General features: G+C 39.0%; 2 protein-coding genes across 2 annotated transcripts; one reads left to right on the top strand and one right to left on the bottom strand.

The window, feature by feature from the left end:
* The first annotated feature begins 295 nt into the window (after window positions 1–295).
* Window positions 296–13216, top strand: myo19 (myosin XIX). The gene is made up of 24 exons (XM_080866053.1): window positions 296–557; window positions 1770–1881; window positions 2375–2523; window positions 2789–2902; window positions 5505–5634; window positions 5721–5790; window positions 5884–5986; window positions 6093–6189; window positions 6333–6409; window positions 7012–7102; window positions 7252–7417; window positions 7643–7716; window positions 7802–7923; window positions 8451–8564; window positions 9307–9483; window positions 9588–9725; window positions 9838–9945; window positions 10059–10129; window positions 10213–10286; window positions 11500–11642; window positions 11833–11962; window positions 12253–12338; window positions 12452–12775; window positions 12853–13216. The coding sequence occupies exons 1-24, from the start codon at window positions 498–500 to the stop codon at window positions 12964–12966; spliced, it is 2844 nt and encodes a 947-aa protein (XP_080722179.1). The 5' UTR covers window positions 296–497; the 3' UTR covers window positions 12967–13216.
* A 194-nt stretch (window positions 13217–13410) lies between these two features.
* On the bottom strand, window positions 13411–17461 carry znhit3 (zinc finger, HIT-type containing 3). Its single transcript, XM_080866056.1, has 5 exons — window positions 17279–17461; window positions 16589–16620; window positions 16407–16472; window positions 15877–15954; window positions 13411–15758 (listed from the first exon to the last, which is right to left on the bottom strand). The coding sequence occupies exons 1-5, from the start codon at window positions 17344–17346 to the stop codon at window positions 15565–15567; spliced, it is 438 nt and encodes a 145-aa protein (XP_080722182.1). The 5' UTR covers window positions 17347–17461; the 3' UTR covers window positions 13411–15564.
* Between the last annotated feature and the right edge of the window lie 1459 nt (window positions 17462–18920).

The raw sequence follows: 18920 nt of genomic DNA, 5'->3' as shown, positions 1-18920 counted from the left end.
GTAAGATTTTAGATTTCACCACCAAAGAGGCTTAGCATCATCGAAATCAAATAAGTAATTTATTGGGCCCTTAATGTGGAAGCATATTGGAGGACGTAACAAGAAAACTATTATAACAATTATAACATCGAATTAGCTGGTCATTAAAAAGTTAATCTTGCTAGGTCATAAATGTCCCAGTTTTAGGGAAACATGTCCCTCATAGAAATCCCAGCCGGTGCTGGATCACAGGTACATCTGGGTCCGTGAATCAACAGGAAGAGGGCGGGAATAAATGCGTGGTTTGGGAGTTCGGGGGCAAGGCGGTCAGACAGACAAGCGGGACAGCAGGCTCGCCGAAGGTTGTCCTTAAGGAATTTTTTTTTACAGTAATGGAAATAAGTTTTAGGTCTGAGAATTAGAATAAAAGACCAACTTAATCAGTACAAAGCAACGCTTTTTGTCAAAGTAGAGTTTCGGCTTACTTTTAAGAGAGACACGAGGGCAGCGGTCAATCAATGAGCTCTGTGGACGACCGACGGGACGTTAGAGAAGGATATAGAAATGGAGGAGCAACGGTGAGTTGGAGCATGAGTATGACCTGTCCACAGTTTTTCTGTTTACGACATTTGCCTTTTTGGTTTGTAAATTAAATAAAATAAATAAATAAATAAATAATATGATTAAAGGTAACTTGACTGGGAGAACATTAACGAGGCTGTACCTGTCCTCAATTTTTGATTGGTTGGATCTAATTTGGACTCTCTTTGGAGTATTTTATTAATACACAAATACTTGAGACTCAATAACATTTCCGTTATGCAGCGTTTATGATGATGATGATGATGAAGATGAAAATAGTGCATGCAGTGTAAGAAATAAACGAAGCTACACTTATAGAAGAATAGCTGCGCATTTTTGTTGTTGACATTAATAACGCAAAAGTATGGTAGCACCAGGGAACGTGACTCGAGATGGTCAAATAGACGTGTTTTGGGCCATTTTTGAACGTGTTTAAGTATATTTCAGAGTGCGATGCCCTGGGCCGGTCAGTGGCTCGTTGTTTGTACACTATGCTTTACATGGAGGTAGTTGCTAGGTTGCAAGTATGTAATGTATATAAACATCATTCGCTAAATTGGCAAATTATTGAATGGCGTTTGGCATGAGCGCGACAGCCAAGGTCTGGAGGTTCTCACAGGTAATGGAAAACTAGAAAAATCACTTTGTCTTCCTATATGTTATGTTTGTAATTATATTTATAGGTTAACTAGCTTAATAAGACAAACATTGCTCTAACAGCGATTTCATGTAGGCTACCTGCTATGAGTCAATGTGTCCAGGGAATTAGTCGTCTAGTAATGGGCATTAAATTAATGCAATTATTTACGTGGTTTAAAAGTAGCCTTGCAGAATGATGGTATGTAGGCTACCTGCTGTTGGATTAAAGCTGTCTGTACACACCTCAGACTGTTGACAGCAGTCAGACAGCCTGCAGGCCCATGCCTTGAGTTAATGGCAAGATAAAGTGGAGACCTAGTTGTCTAGGGGATGTGATTGTATGATTTAATTGAATAATAATATATTTAATATCACTAGCTTCCTTTAGTTCTTTAAAATTGAACCATATTCATTGATAAAATAAGTGTTTTCCCTTATTTTGTTTATTATCTTTCACTTTACTCCGTATGTGGTAATGACTGACCATTTTACATACCTTTGGCATTTACTTAACTTGAGATGTTAAGTAATAGGTGAAGGCATTAATTCAGAAAGTCCATCCTCCTCAGCGGTCCCTTAATGATTCACTGGAGGGAGAAATTCAGGCCTTCCTCATTGATGAAGACCAACTTTACACTTACGATGACCTCACCAAAGTCAACCCAGTGACCCCAGCGACAGGTATCCATCTCTAATGTCTCTATCTTTTAAATCACTTGATAATGTAAATACAATGACGTAATAGGGCATGCTTGTGCCTGCTGGTTGACCTATTTAAATGATTTAACTAAGCTTGAGTTTAGGCAGTGTTTTCCACTGTATGGCAACTTAATCTTGATCTGCAGTGCTGGCAGTGTATTATTTGTCCACATCAAGATAAAATCTGCATGGTTGATAAAATGTTAATGTGTGAATGACTGCTGATGCAGTGTTATACCTTTAGCCTTTTCATTACACCTTTACTTACGTTTTCATTCTTTTTATCTAAGTTTTGATATGTAAGTGTAGTCATACTGATCTATTTTGTAGATCATATGTCAAAAAAACCTTGAGGAAACTACATTACAGTACAGATTATTATTTTTAAAACATTGTGTAGGTGCATCTGTAAACATTTGTAACAATGCAAATTTTCCCACTTAATGTCTGATAATATTTGTTCTTTCCCTGACAGTGCTGAAATGCCTGCAGGTCAGGTACAGCATGAAGGTGTTTTACACCCATGCTGGCTGCACCTTGGTGGCTCTTAACCCCTTCCAGCCCATTCCAGACCTCTACTCTCTGGATGTGATGAAGGAGTATCATTATGCTCATCAGCCCCAGGTATTTCAAGCAGCTCCCATTTGTTTTTTATTTTATTTGGCTATCATATGTAGATGTATATTTCTGTAGATTTGTGCTATAATGGGAGAAGATGAATAGTGGTGCCATCAGTGAGTGTTTCAAACCATCCAATGATGCAGACCTACTCAGTGAAACTCAAAAGTACTGCTTTTATTAACATCTGGGAGGTCTTTAAGCTATCGGGTGCTCTGCATGCAGTAAGTATGACCATCCATTTAATAAATCTGGACATTTTTGCCTGCAGGAGTTCAAGCCGCATATCTTTATTGTGGCAGAAGAAGCCTACAGGAATGTTCGGGGCCAGCTGGAGCCGGTGAACCAGTCCTTGGTGGTCAGTGGTGAGAGTGGTGCTGGAAAGGTAAACCAGACACATGCAGCATTAAGCTTAAAGTGCAAGCTAACTGAATAATGAACCAGAATGTCAGCTTACTTGTTACTTTTTGCAACGGTTTGTCCAAAACAGAAGCACTTTGCATGATTTGAATTGCAAATCATTAATAGACGATAGTTAACTGAAAATAGTACGATGACAAGCTGTCATATGTTAAAAATGGCAAATGTTATTGTTTTGTGCAAATGATATGCTCATTTGAATTTGATATCTGCAGCATGTTGGGACAAGGGCAATGACCATCTGTAAATGTGGTGTGATGCCAAAAAATATTGAATGTTAAATTAGATCAGCTGGTAACCGATTATTAACATAACTGGTATTTTAAAATATTGAAAGCACCCCAAAGAGGCTAAGTCTTTCTGAAGAAAACTTTGAGTTCAGAATGATGTTTCTCATCATAAAATTGAGTGAAATCACAATGCAAGGGGCAACTATAAAAATCAGTGTCAAAGCCATCCTATTCAGGCCCTCGGGTATTAAAACCTGAATTAAAAACAGACACGGTTGTGTGGTGAAAATCACTGCATACACTTCTAAAAGTGAGCACTGTTCATTGTTGCTTCCACAAATACCAATTAAGATTGTACAGTGAAAAAACCTGTAATGTTATGTAAATAATATTGAGCAATGACACCAGCTTGTTTAAGAAGGACTGAGGTGAAATGGAAAACTGTCCAGTCAAATCTTACTGGAAAGAGACATTTGTTTTTATTTATATTTTACTTAGCTTAGCAAGTTTTTTGAAAACTGGGTTAAACAGTATCATAAAAAGTTGGCTGCTCAAGTGGGAGTATGAGCCAGTTTACTGTATATGGACTAACCTGATTAGACACTAAGAGCCAGATTTAGTGGCAAAACCCTCTTTTGATGTTTTAAAAGCTGCTGTCGGGATTTACTAAAGAGGTGCAGTGTTAGTTTTGAGACTGAAAGATGTAGACACAAGAACCTTTGCAGCTGGCCTTATTCCAAATGAGTGTAAGAGTTTCGTTTTCAGAGCACAAAATTCTGGGAGGAGAATATTTCAATGAATCACATATATGTGGTTTTTGGAATGAGGGGACAAAGATTATTGGAAAGAGTTTGTCATTAAGACAAAATAAAAAAATCCTTTATAGATCCCACAAGGGAAATCATTGTGTTACAGTGGCAGGATAAAGAAGAAAAACGGTACAGTCTACAATAAATAAACAACATAGTAAAGGTGAAAGAGCCACAGGCGCATACTGTGGGAGGGCAAATCATTTTTATATACACAACAACAAAAACAAAATAAAAATGTGTTTAAGTTGGAGAAGAATAAAAAGTGAGACTGAAATTGTTCAATAGAGTAGTGCAAATAGCATTCATAAATATGTACACTTTAAATCTAAGAAACTGCTGCAACAATGTGTGATGCAGAAATATGTGTGTGTAGTCTCATGCCTGACCGATGTGTTCACCTGTCATGGAAGGAAAAGAAAGAAGAGTTATGGCACAGTTTCACAGGAAACGGCAGAAATGACATGCTGAAGCATTCTGTATGGCAGCGAGGCTGAATTGGTCTGAGGGAAAAGGAACTCTGCTGCCTCAGTAGTGTGTGATTAATTGTCCGTGATGCAGATTAGTTTGTTCTCTTATCCCTCACTGACTCAAACACCTTCAGATTCTGCCCAACAATGCTTCCAGCCTTGTGAATCAGTTTGTTGATCCTGTTGGCCTCTCTGTGACTGATCCTATCCTGCTAGCAGACAATGGCACTTGCTACCACAGACTGGTAGAAGTCTGTCCTATAACTGTGTAACACATATTTCTGCTATAGAGTAATCCAGATATTTTAATGTGGCAGAGTGGAGTTTTAGTGAACTGAACTTACTTTAGAGCAGGGGTGGGGGAACTCCAGGTCTCAGGGGCCGGTGTCCTGCAGGTTTTAGATGTGTCCTTGATCCAACATAGCTGATTTAAATGGCTAAATTACCTCCTCAACATGTCTTGGAAGTTTTCCAGAGGCCTGGCAACTAATCATTTGATTCAAGTTTGTTGACCCAGGGTGATATCTAAAACCTGAAGGACACCAGCCCTTTAGGCCTGGAATTCCCCACCCACAGCCTCACACAGCCTGGAGAATAGAAAAATTGTGTCAAAGTAACATCATCAATAACCGAGTGGCAGCTTAGCATATTGTTAGGTCACCCACAGAACTTTTCACTCCCATCAGCACATTTTTTGCTACTGCAACATGACACAGTTTTTACCCTGTTTATTAGATCTGGCTCTTAGTAATCTGACATCTGTCTGTTTTTATTAATGCCCCCAAAATATTGCTCCTTGTTTACTGCAGTTCATCATACATGCTATAGTCTAGACAACCCAAATTCACCATCCCACAGAAAGTTGTATGCCGGTATCTGCAGTAGTTTGACTGGCATAAACATCTCATGCATTCTTTCCTATCACAGATTTTTATTACTATTGTTTTAAAATTATTTTTAGATTCTCTTTCCACCATGCCCAAAGTTGCTTTTTTGTCACATTTTAATATATGCTTAAAAAAACTCTGCTTGTCTCTTAATGATTTGTTTCTTTGTAGACGTGGACATCTCGCTGCTTGATGAAGTACTATGCCACAGTGGCGTCCGTCTCGGTGGTGAAGAGTCAGGACACAGTGGAGAGGATCGAGAGGAGAGTGCTGGACTCCAACCCTGTAATGGAAGCTTTTGGTAAGAGAAACAGAGGTGTTTCTGTTAATGTGAAAACTGAATCCCATAAACGGTCGCTCATCATCATTAGCATATGTTTCGTTTAGGCAATGCCTGCACGCTCCGGAACAACAACAGCAGTCGTTTCGGAAAATACATTCAGCTACAGCTGGACAGGTATTTACAAACATTACTTGAGGTGGCATCGTCTGAATAGTGTTCTCTCTTACTTTCCCAGATTTGCGGTCAATGTGTCGTTTTTATTTAAAGGTGTCAACTTTTAGTTGGGGCGTCTGTACAGACATATTTACTGGAGAAGACCAGGGTGGCCTGCCAACCAGCTAATGAAAGAAACTTCCACATCTTCTACCAGGCGAGCGAACAGAGCTGCGCTACAGCTCAGAGATGTTTTACTCCAGATATGTAGTAATTCTTTTCAGTATTAACATACATGAACAGCGAGCGATTTAATGTTTCAGATGATGAAAGGGGCCACAGATGAGCAGCGGAAAGAGTGGAAGATGTCACATGACCAAAGTTTTGTTTGGCTGCCAAATTCCGAGAAAACAATTGAAGGTTGGTGTCCTTTTTTTATGTGTATTAAGCAACATGTCTACACTCATTTTTACATTTAATTTCATTTCTAGACCCAGGTCATTTTTGTTTTTTTTGGTAACAGCTATATAATATAAAAAAAAATTTTTTTTAAATTTTTATAGAGGATTGTTTCCATGAGACAGTGGAAGCAATGGTTCATCTGGGCATCAATGCAGAAAGGCAAGGAGAAATATTTAGGGTAAGAAAGGATATCCTCTACTCTGCATTCTTTGCATTCACACTGTTGATTGGATTGGTGGGTAGATGTACTGGACATTTTAAAATGTTATTTAAAGTGCAGTTTGTAATGTAGCTCTCAATGAAGGCCACAGACCAAAATGCATTATTCAAGTAACAAGTGCTGTTAGATCTTCTACCTCAGAGTAAAAGTTGTTGACAAGTATTATGTGATGCATTTTTAATAAACACTTCCTTACTTAGAGCCCACTATAATGTAAGTATAAGTGCTTCTCAGAGGGTGGTCTGGGGTTTGCACCCCTTAGCCACGTCAGTCATATAATCTTGCTGTACTATAATTAAGAAGTGCTTGTCTACAGATGGAGATTCTAAAGCAAAATCTGAGTTTCTGATACTTCCTATCAGGTTAACCTTTGGACCATTAGAAAGTTTTTAAGCCAGTCCACTGAGTCAGTCTGGCTAAATCTGCTGTAGGACATTGGGCGTGGGGTCTCGTGGGTGGTGAGTGGGGATAGCATGTTATCTCAGCTCTTTAACTTTCAGTGGTTTATGTGCAGTGTTTTTTCTTTTCTTCCCTCTCTCTGTTGTTGTAACACGTTACAGATATTAGCAGGAATTCTCCAGTTGGGAAATGTCAGCTTCTCCTCTTCAGCAGATGAATCACAACCTTGTCACCTTGATGCAAAATCTAAAGGTACTGGATATTGTTTTGCTTTTGACATTTGTTATAAAACATTTCCAGATAATGAATGATTAGGTATATATGGTAGTTACATTTCCATGTTTTTTGTTGGATTGAGTAATAAGTTCTATGACATCACCACACCTGTCTCCTGCCTTTAGACTTCTTGCAGAGGGCTGCTGAGCTGCTGTGTGTTCCTGCTGAGGAGCTTCAAACATGTTTAAGAGTAAGAACTCTGAAGGCGGGGAAGCAAAGCGTGCTCAAGCCGTGCTCTCAGGCAGAGTGCAGTGTGAGGAGAGACTGTCTAGCCAAAGTCATTTACGCCCAGTAAGAATCTCCATTTGACCATCAACAACTTCTCAGAGTGCAAAAAAACTGTTGCTAGAATGGATGATGATGTGGGAACATGTTTGTGGAAACTCTGCTGTCGTCAAAGACTTAAATGTTAAACCGTCATGCCGTTTTCTGTTTACAGTAAACATGAATATTGTCTGTTTACAATCATTATAGCATCTCCATGCTTGAAAATAAGTGTGTGACTTTTCCCACCAGGTTATTTGAATGGCTGGTTACATTCATCAACAACAGCATATGTGCTGATAAATCAACGTGGTGCAACTTCATAGGTAAAAGCATTACTTTCTCAGATAGTGCTGAACATGAATTTCCAGCTCTATAGCCAAGCTCACAGAACTCCTCTGTAATCTTCAGGAGTCCTAGATGTGTACGGCTTTGAATGTTTTCAGACCAATAACCTGGAGCAGCTGTGCATCAACTACGCCAATGAGAAACTCCAGCAGCACTTTGTGGCTCATTATCTCAGAGCTCAGCAGGTAGTTTTGTTTCTCTGAAGGTAATCTGTTCAGATTTCTCAGTGGGCTGCTATTTTGAGTGCTCAAGCAGATTTCAGATTTAATCTGTCAACAAACTAAAGCGATTTCAACATCTCCTTTATTAGGCTATGGGATAATAAGATGTTTAAATGCATCTCGAGAAAAGTTTCAGAACTGCTATATTAGACATGAACAGCAGCTAGATCATCAGATTGTTTTTCCTGCAGCATTAATGTCAGTATTTCATTTTACTATTAAATTTGTATGTTCTACATAGATTTTTATCACCATCATCTGATAATGCCTTTCACTACAGTAGGTGGCACTCATAGGGAGCATTTGCTAAGGGTCAAACCAGCTAATGCAAAGAAAGCCTGGCTATGTTGAACTTCTTTTGCAGTGTACTCCTCTGACCTTGGGCTTTCAGGGGGTTCTTCACTTTTCACAAAAGCTCTAGCGATTGAAAAAAGATTAAAATGTCTTGTATGTGAATTTTCTTTCTTTTTTTTAATCACTACTTTTTCCAGGAGGAGTATGTGTCAGAGGGTTTGCAGTGGTCCTTTGTCAAATACCAAGACAATCAAAGTTGCCTCGATCTTTTAGAGGGAAGCCCCATCAGTGTGTTCTCTCTTCTTAATGAGGTATGCTGGCCATTAAGAAACAAACAGAAGGAAATATCGTGCAGACTCAAAAAAAAAAGCAGAAAAAAACAAAATTCCAACATTTTACCAAGCTGGGTTTAATTTTACACCATTTCTTCTCTTGTCTACTTTTATTCTTAAATGTCCTAGTAGTAAATGTGCCAGATAAGCAAAGTGAATACAATTTACTACCATCAGAATACCACCTTTGTGGACATTTCATGACCAGAGGTCTTTTATACCTTGTAGCTTACCTGAATAATTCCAGGTGATATGTATGATAGATGTGTCACTTGCACATAGCTGTCTGATTTTTGGCGATGTTACTGGGGCACTTTCTTGTTAATGTCTTTGATGTCTGTAAATGTGAGGCCTTTGTTGTGGTTTTATTTCTCTGACAGACACCACAAAACACAAATGGAATTTCCAAAATAAATAAACAAATAAATTAAAAAAAAATTTTTTTTAAAAAAGGAGAATGTAAAAAGCCACCAAAATCAGACCTTCAATCATTAGCTTGATTTTGCATTCTAAATAACCTTTCGGTTGGTCTTCACTGAAAGGCAGTATGGGGGTAAAATCAAAAGAAGTGCGACTCGTTTTGATAATCACCTAAACTCCTGAAAACAGTTTTTCTGAATCCTAAAAACACAAGAAATCAGTCTGCATAGTTGTGTAAGGAAGTGTTAACATGTGCAAATTTATCTTACCATGTTTTGTTTTGTGTTTTTACATATTGTAGGAGAGTCGTCTAAATCGAGCCTCGGATGCAAAAACGTTCCGAGTTCGTCTGGAGAAGGAGCTGTGTGACAATGCTAACATCAGCTGGGACAAGTTCAGCAAGGTGCCGCACTTCACTGTGGCCCACTACGCCGGCAAAGTTGGCTATCAGATAGAAGGCATGGCGGAGAAAAACAAGGTGAGAAAAGCTTTCAGCTGTGTCAGAAATAAGCTGAATATGTATTCCTTTACTGCACTTCTGCTTAGATACTGATTTTCATTTATTTATGTATTTATTTTAAGGACCCAGTGCCACCAGAGCTAATTAGCCTGCTTCAAAAGTCCAACAACCAGCTTCTTCACCAGATCTTCAAAGACAATGAAACTGAGAGTCAGATTAAAAAGGGGCCTGGTAAAACCACTGTGGTCTCCAAGTTCAAGGTAGGATCCAGCTCTAGCCTTCATAATCAGGGCAATATAAGCTAGTCACAACCTCTTTTATAGTTTGGAGGCTTTAGTGCTGGCACTGGTAATTGCTAATATCTCATTGTAGAACTCACTGGAGACCCTGATGAAAATCCTCCACTTCACAACTCCTCACTACACTCGCTGCATCAAGCCAAACCCTGAGTGCAAGCCACTGACTTTCAAAAAGGAGGAGGTAGACAGTCTACTCCCATGTTTAATAATCTGTGTTTTAACACCACAAAGACAACACTGACATGTTTGAACAAAAGGCAAAGGTTTCACTTGATCCTTGCTGTTTGTTTTCAGGTTATCATTCAGCTAGAGGCCTGCGGGATTGTGGAGACCATCCATATTAGTGCTGCTGGATTTCCAATAAGGTGAAACTTTATTGGAATATCAGCCTAATGTACCATTTAATTTCTGCTGGATTTTGGTTGACGTCTTGACTTTTGGTGCACAGGATTCCTTTCCAAAGCTTCCTGCAACGTTACGCACTGATCGCTAAACACATAAAGTTGGGGGGTCACAGTGTTGGTGAGTACAGCTTGTGGTTGAATCCATTTCTGGTCAGTTTCGCATGTTTCGTGTTTGGGGAAAATAGTGATTTTATCTCCTCTCTTTAGGTCTGCTGGTTTATTCTGCTTTTCCTTCAGTAGCCCTCTTACCCTCTCATGATCCTCAGTACTCTACTCTCCTTGGGAACTTTTTTAACTTGGTGCATTAAAAACAAAATAACAAACAAAATTTGCAACCTTTCCAGGTAAATGCATGCATGACTGTTGGAGCTTGCCTTGCATGTTCCTGCATTTTTTTTCTCAGTTATTATGTATCAACTGACACTTAGCTTCACTGCTGTGTTCAGCTGTCTTTTTTTTTTTTTTTTTTTTTTTTGTAGTTAGTAAAGTATAAGGATGATGGTCAAAAATGGTTTGGGAAATCTCCCAACTTTTTGTCCAGTGTGAACATGGAGTTGACGTTAGATGGATTTTAGTGATCTTGAATATTAATTGTACTTGTTTTAGTGACATTCTTTTACAGCCCACATCATAAATATTGTGATAAAATGTAAAGTGTGTAATTATGTAAATGTGCACAGTGCTTTCTTTTTATTTCTGCATGCTGTGTGAGACTGCAAGGATTTATTAAGGTCAAAAGAACCACCTGTGGATGACATAACACCTGATCTAGACATTAATGTTCCTTAGATCTTACTGGGTCGCGTTAATAGCTGGATTTTGACAGACTGATCCGAAGGTGGATCAGAGTGTTTAAAGAAATGCTTTCGAACCCAGGAGCCTCCTGCTGTGAGGCAGCAGTACTAACCGCTGAGCAATGTGCTTCCAGTAAGCAAGCAGGCTCGCCTTAGTGATTCATCAGTTGGACAAATGCCTAAACAGACTTACAGAGCTGCTGTCAAGTCTGTAACTTCTTAGCACGTGCATGCACAACCTGAATGCTGCAACATGCTGTGTATTATTATAAAAGTTCATATCTCCTCTGTGTTCCTCTCCGTGTGCATGTTAAAAGATTAAAAAATTGGTGTTGAATTCACAGCACAGCGGCTATGGAAGCTGTGCTGTTGATTCAGATGTGTTTGCTCCCTTGCTGTTCTTCACCCGTTACACTTTTTAACCTCACACGCTGTTACTGTGTGATAAACCTCAGTCTCACAGTCTGAGTGCTGCACAACTGTGAACATTACTATATCTTTAGTGGATCACTTAATCTAACTTGTGCTTGCCTTCAGTGTTAGATTTGGAAGCTGACACTTGTCCTCAGCGACATGTGGAGAAGATCCTCAGTGTGGCGTTGAAACACCGCTGTCCGAGTGAAGAGCACAGTACATTGGTGCATTGTGGGAGGACTAAAGTTTTTCTCACACAAGTGATGGTCAGTCATTTAAAATCTGTGTGTTTCATTACAAACAAACAAGCTTATTTATTTTTAGAATTCCTTCAGCTTCTTCTTTTTTTTTTTTTGTTGCATTTTGTTTGTTTGCTATGCAGTCTAGTTAGTGGTATAAATGTTCCAGTTTTCTTTTTCTTTTTGAGCACACTGACCTGTCTGACTCGTCTCACAGTTAGATTTACTGGAAGATCAGAGGAAGAAGATCCTGTCTCACTGCGCCTTTACCATTCAGTGCTGTTGGCTACGGTACCAGCGGGGCAGACGACACACCCACCGCCAGTCTGCTACTTTGATCCAAGCAGGTGAACTCATAATGCGCCTGTGAAGTAATGCAAAGTGTGGCCCTGTTCCCGCAGGTTCTCTGCAGGCTTTGACCTGACGGCCGGGCCCACGGTGACCAGCTGCCGGTGTCTGCACACTCTGTATTCAGGCTGTTTATCCCTTTAACGACAGAGCCTATCACAAATAACTACTTCAGCTGTTCAATACACATGTTCTATTATTACTGGTGCTTTATTTATTTATTTATGGTTCTTGTTCTGCAAGAGAAACAAACCTTTAGAATAAGTAACTTGTTTTAAACTGCCTGCAGCGGTGCGGTCTTGGCTAGTCAGGAATCGTGTCCGGAGATGGAACAGAGCAGCTGGAGTCATCCAGAGCACCTGGAGGAAGTGGAGGGTGAGATTATATTTGAACGCTTATCCTCATGTGTTAAGTTTTACTGCTTTTTTTCATTGTGTTAATCTGTAAATAACTTTGCTTTTATTATTATTTTTTACATCTTCTTGCAGTTACTCTTGAAATCCTTGGCTGAAGCAGAACTTGATGACGCAAAGGACCTGGTGGAGGAGGATACACCCGCACTGACTCCTGTCATCAGGGAACGGGGCTCAGTACAGCTCTCCACCATCCCGGAGCCCGTCACGGTGCAAGGGTGGCCCATGGGCCTGGCTCTAGCCTCTGCACCGTCCATGACTGTGTCTTTGACAGCCACAGGCTTCCAGAAGATGATGTCTGTCATCGCCTCCCTCAACTTGCCATCCAGGAGGGGAGAGTACAAGGTGAAGACCAACCAGTACACGGAGGAACTCGCCTCCATAAGGGCTCAGCCCAAGGTGAGGACACAAACACCTTCCAGAAACGTTTTCATTTTGTTCATCTGATGGTCTTCTCTTTCTCGTTTCCTGCACAGGGATCCGTAAAGCTGCACTGTCAGCGATCTCCGCTTCTCTACGCTGACAGGCAGCCGGACCTGAAGAGCGACGTGACGGGGTTCAATGAGATCCTGCTAGAGAAAACTCTGTAACCCCTGCCTCAGTGCAAAACGCTTCTTGCAGTGAAGCAGCTGCTTCTCCATAATCTGACATGAAACATGGTATTATTTCATGCTGCCACTGTGTATGTAGGTTAAAACACTAATTGCCACGTTTGTTTGTTTTTTGTTTTCTTTTTTTAAACGAAGGTCGAAACTGATCTTACCCTGTCTTACAGGGATGAAGGGAATTATAAAACCTGCATCCTTGCATAATTATTATTTATCAGAAGCGTTTATGTAAGCTGGTGCAGTGCTAAAAATCACCTCCAGTTGCCTTACGGCCCCAGAGATGACAAAATATATATAAATATATCACCTAAAATTCCAAATCTGAGTGAGGAGAGTGGATACAATCCTCAGCTGCATTTAAGATAACGTAACCCCTTCTTTTCATTTCTTTTACAGAAAGAAATGAAGTACCATTCACATTTCTCTGTGAATGGTACTCATGGCCATTGATCAGTGGGCTTTGATCAGTGGTTGTTGATCAATGGTCATGAAAATGTGCATAATTATGATGAAGGAACTGACCTCCCAACCCCATTGTTCCTTCAGTGGGCTGGTTTCAGTCATTATGCAAATGTACTGTTTATAAGATTGGGGAAACCTGCAGTCAGCTGAGACTGAAGAAGTCACTTGGATGAGTGATGAAATGTTTCTCCCACTGAAAACGCTACGTCCAGATGAACAGAATCAACTTTAGAGGATTCTTTTACAGAACTTGCCATGTTTGTCACATGTAGAAAACAGCACATGGTGTAGATGGGATTATGGTGATGCAGGATAAACACTAACTCTTTTTAAAAGAAATCTTTGTAAAGCTCAAAATTTAAGGTATAATCTTGGCACTTTTTTAAAAGAAAAAAAAAATACCAGGGCTGCAGGCTTTTGTCTCCTGATAGATGATCAGAGTATTAGGCCTCGAGACAAGTGCCTTTCTTAGAATCCACGATCAAACCACATATGAGCTGTACATGTATTTATTGGGCTGATTATTTATCTGTGACTTAATTTTTCCAGTCTTCTGTTTCTGATTCTTGTGTAGTTTTGTGGTTGCTGCTAGGAGGAAAATGGTAATCGAGCAAATATTGCACGTTAAGCGAATATTGCACTTCAAAAGCATGCACATTCTTATGTAATCAACAAGATTACACGACAGGGTGTCTACAGGCATGAGCAGGTAAAATGTATTTTATTAATTTTCATTCTTACACCATTTTAATAGCCCAGAATCTTTATCTTGACTGATGAGCAGGCTCTGATATTTTCAGGGTGTCCACCAGTGTAATCGACAGCTTGGTCGTGCATATTTACACTTTGCTGGCCTGAGGCTTCGGGGATTTTTATATTTTTGAGGCAGTTGTTTTTAAGCACCATTAAAATTAGTTAATCATTAGCCTTTTTCTTATTACCCCTGAGCAGCAAAAGGCTGATTGTGTACTGTCATCACCCCACCAGGCAGGCAGCGCGGACATTTAAGTTTGTGAATGCAATAACTGGAGAACAAGGTGATACCATAGGTGTGTTTACTAAAAATGTTGGACAAGTTTGTATGTCAGTGACCTCGACCTCAAGGTCGGAGCAAGTTGTCTGAAAACCTCGTCAACGCGACAAACATGACACAGGATTTTGAAATCGACACTGTAGGTGTGTCTACCATAGAACTGAGAGGAACCATTGGTGGTCGACAGTATTTTAATGAAAACAGGCAAACAAGGGTATTATTGTACAAATACTAAAGTCATATGATCTAAATGTGTTGAGGAAGCAAAAACAGTGGAATAGTGTGCCAGAAATTCTCAATAACTTGAGTAAAAGCACATCAGACACATCCACACTAATACGTTAAGGGTTTATATTGATGAGTATTGAAGAACTTTCAAGGAGCCGTAGACACCCTGCATAACAGAAACTTCACTGATGTGAAAAAGGATGAACCCAGGTTTATTTACATCGCTGCTCTTTGTCTTATGCACGTCAACAAAATATGTCTGAACCACTGTGTGAATTTCATCCAAAGCAATGCAGTACTGTAACATATACCAAAGTCTTTTTACACTACAGTATTTGTGTATGATAAACTTGATTTTTCTTATCACGATCAGCTTTGATATTTAAACTTTGAACAAACACATTAGCAACAATCATAGAAATCATTGGAGCCTCTCACTCCACACTTTTAATTTCAAGAGATTTCCTTTTTTCATTTTATCCACACAAATTTAATGACTTAGATATGCAAACGTGTCCAGGTTATTATCAGAAGTTATAATATGGAATTTGTGTATTTTAACTGTTTTGTTCTTATTTTCTTCCGTTTCTGTCAGTAGTACCACGGTATCCATTGACTTGTATGTTTAAATGTTTTTGTTGAAATGTCAGTTTTAAAATGTTTGGATTTCCAATCATCACTTTCCCCTTGAAGTCTTTACATGTGAAGTCTTGTTAATGGTAACTCTGGGAATTTTTACAGTTTGAAAAAGTTGGGGCTTTTATTTGAACATTATATACATAATGTAGTTTGAAGTCCCAACACAAACTGCAGCAACAACACTACAAAAATATATTTAAAAAAATGAAAGCTGGATTTTACAAGTTGGCATCTTCACTTGATTTTGCATCATTTTCTACAATTTTCAAGCACTGATCAGAAAATTCCATAAACAGCGGCTCCTGCATGGCGGATTTCATTGCATCCTCTTTATGCTCTGCACCATCTATAGAGCACAATAACTGCCTCAGATGAGGATTACAGAGCAGGTCCTTTAGCTCTTTTGACTGGCCTGGAGATAAAGAAAACAGCAGTTACTCTCACACTACTTTGTGTTAACGTGCCATTGCTGTTGCACGAAGCTTTTAATTTCAAGTGCAAAAAATGAAGAAGGGGTGCTGGAGAAATACCTAACATCTGGAGCCTCTGCAGAGGAACTTTGTCAGTGATGTCATCTTCATGCAGAAGATCATCAACACTCCAAGACTCTGCAAAGACATCAAAGGGAAATTCTTTTTAGGTGTTAGGTTTACTCGTAATGCCAGACAGGAGTACTGTCACAGACCGTAGCATGATTTCATTTACTGAAGCTATGCTTAAACGAAACTATTTGGAAACTTTAGGCCAAATATTTATGACAAATGTATAAAATTCATCTTCCCCAAATGATTATATACCTGTGTCTGTGCTGTGGTCACTGTAATGTAAATATTTTTAAAATTCAGATCATCACCTCTAAATACAGTATTAGTTCACAACTCTGACTAAATGAACAAGACTGAAATCTAAAACGGTGCTCAAGAAAAAGCATATCACCCTTTAGATGAGGGCATAATCATGTAATATTCTAAATATGTTTCTTTTAAATGCAGCTGTAATATTACTTATTTAGTAAATAGACCATATAATCCCAGTGCTGATGAGAGGAATGTAACTGTACCTGTGCTCACAGCAGTCTTTGTTTCAGGATTTGAAGGGGCAGGCTTGTCAACAGGAAGGCAGGTATCTGCGAACAGGAAAAAAAACAAAACCACTTATTGATATGATAAGAAACATCTCTTTGGAGTAAAGCCACAGCTCATGTAAAAATGTGAATGAAAATTTTAGAACAAGCTAATTTACCTTTATGCTTTTTGTAACAGCCAAGTGAACAACTGTAAGAGCCAAAACACTCATAAGGATCAAGCACATCAAAGTACTCAACAGTGTTTAACACATTTCACATGTGATTATTCTAAACAGGCATCTTCATTTATTACAAACTTAAAACACACTCTAGAGTCCATCAACGGGAACATGACAACTCTGAGCGGGTAATGTCGATGCCAATCACAGATTGTGACAAACATCATGCCAGCAGGTGGCAGCACTGTCGTCAGCTTGTCTACTGGCGGTACAGCACAAAGAAGAAAAACTGCACTAGCACGATTTGACCTATGTGGGTTACCGTCCCATGTGGTGTACACAGTAATAAAAACAATGTTTTTCTTACTGCTAAGCTAACTGCACACACATTTTGTTAAATGACAATCTGTGAATACAAAATCTTTGATTTTTATTAAGCGGAGTAACAAGTATCGAGTATATTCAGTGAAGTCCAACGTCACAAAAGTAATGTACCTCTTCATTCTCTCGGTAGACAAGCTGCTTATATTAGCTTTTTTTTCTTTCTAATTTACAAAAAATCAGATTAAAGAACTGACTACTGTAGTATTTGTTCCCAAAGGTTTATCTGTGGTATTCGTAGCTAAGCAAAACAAATGCTAACTATAGGTTAGCCCGCAAACAAACATTCAGTTAAAGTTTACTTACTATCTTATTTTGCAGGCTGGACATCGGTATTTTGGAGTCCGTTCGCTGCACACACTGCATAACTGCATTTTCTTTTGAGGGAGAGGAATTACTTATGAGGGAAAACAGTCTGTTAGCGTGCGGTATATGAGTCGTAGGCACCAAAAAATGATGCTTTCCGGTTGTTTAGCTGTTCCTTCAAAATAAAGGCATCACAGATTAATTTGACTTTCCGGTAGAAACAAAGTACAAAATAAAATCCAAACACCGGGAAATATCGGGCGTCTTCATGTCCATTTTAAATCTGTCTTCGTTTCATATTTAGACCCAACTCAAACAAAATTCCGCTGCGGATACACATCCTGATTTGATTGCGCGCGCACACACGCACGCAAATACTATTGGATCATTATACTAAAATGTTTATCCGCAATCCGAACAGCAATTGGTGTCTACGAACTGAATTACAGTAATGGCTATTGATGGGCCCAGGTAGATAGTGCTTTACAAGCCAGGCAAAGATGGGGCCAGATGTGTGTCTGCTGAGTAAAATCCCCAAATCATAAAAATGCATTAAAAACATTAATGATATACATGTAATATACACTCTGGGCTACACACAGTTGCGATATAAAAGGATGACATGCCGCCACAGGAAACCAACGTATGTAAACTAATTTTGGGTATATTTTGGGGTAAGATGTCTCCATAGTAACCAACCACCTGTTTCAACATCCTTATTTGAGAAAGAACTTCGAATGTGGCATGTGAATTGTATACAGATATTTTTATTTATTTATATTGATACATTTATTTAGATTAAAAGTTTTACTTCTATTAATAAGAGATTTTATCCGAAAAACAGCAGAGTGTTGTGTATTTTCCTTAATCCCTAATCTGTTAAATTATTATTTGCTTTTATGGATCCATTGTTATTATGTTATAAAGCAAAAAAACATTTAAGAAAAACCATAAATAGAGAAGCACCAGCCAAATGTCTTTGCTCTGCAAATTATACTCCCCCCTCTATGATATGATATGCCCATATACCATGTCCTTTAGGGGTTCTGAGATACAAATAAGCACTGCCGCATGGAATCGAACCCCATTTCAAATGAAAACATGACACTGGTTCAATTACCATCAACTTTTTATTTGATTTAAAATCAGCATATCTCCTGCACCCACAGTGGATGTATATATCTATACATTTAGCTTTCAAGCACACAATCCACTGACTTACATAGCTTAACACTAACTATTCTTGCACAGCTGTAACTTGAAGGAAGGGAGGGGGGGGGGGGGGGTGTCTTGTTACAGGGAAACCTATGGAATGGAGGGCTGCCTTATGACTAATGGGCACGTTCCTGGTGTCACAGCACTCCACTCACTGGGTCAAGAAGGCAGAGACACTTGGCCATGGTCAACATCAGAAATCCGAAATCTGTGTGGAGAATCATATTAAAAACAAGAAACATAAATACATTGTTTAGTAAAACAAACTCAATGTTTCCCTTTTAAATTTAGGTTTGCTGACATATACGTTTTTTTTTGTTTTTTTTTTTAAAGAAGGCAGGCTGGCGCTACAGGTATTTTTTATTTATACATGAGCAGTTTGTTCTTTGACATATCAAAAAGCCCCGCATATTTTAATTTTTGTTTT

This window comes from Rhamphochromis sp. 'chilingali' (assembly GCF_963969265.1).
Source record: "Rhamphochromis sp. 'chilingali' genome assembly, chromosome: 19".
Taxonomy (NCBI): domain Eukaryota; kingdom Metazoa; phylum Chordata; class Actinopteri; order Cichliformes; family Cichlidae; genus Rhamphochromis; species Rhamphochromis sp. 'chilingali'.
The sequence above is the reverse complement of the archived record's forward strand: the minus strand, read 5'-3'. Positions and strand labels throughout refer to the sequence as shown.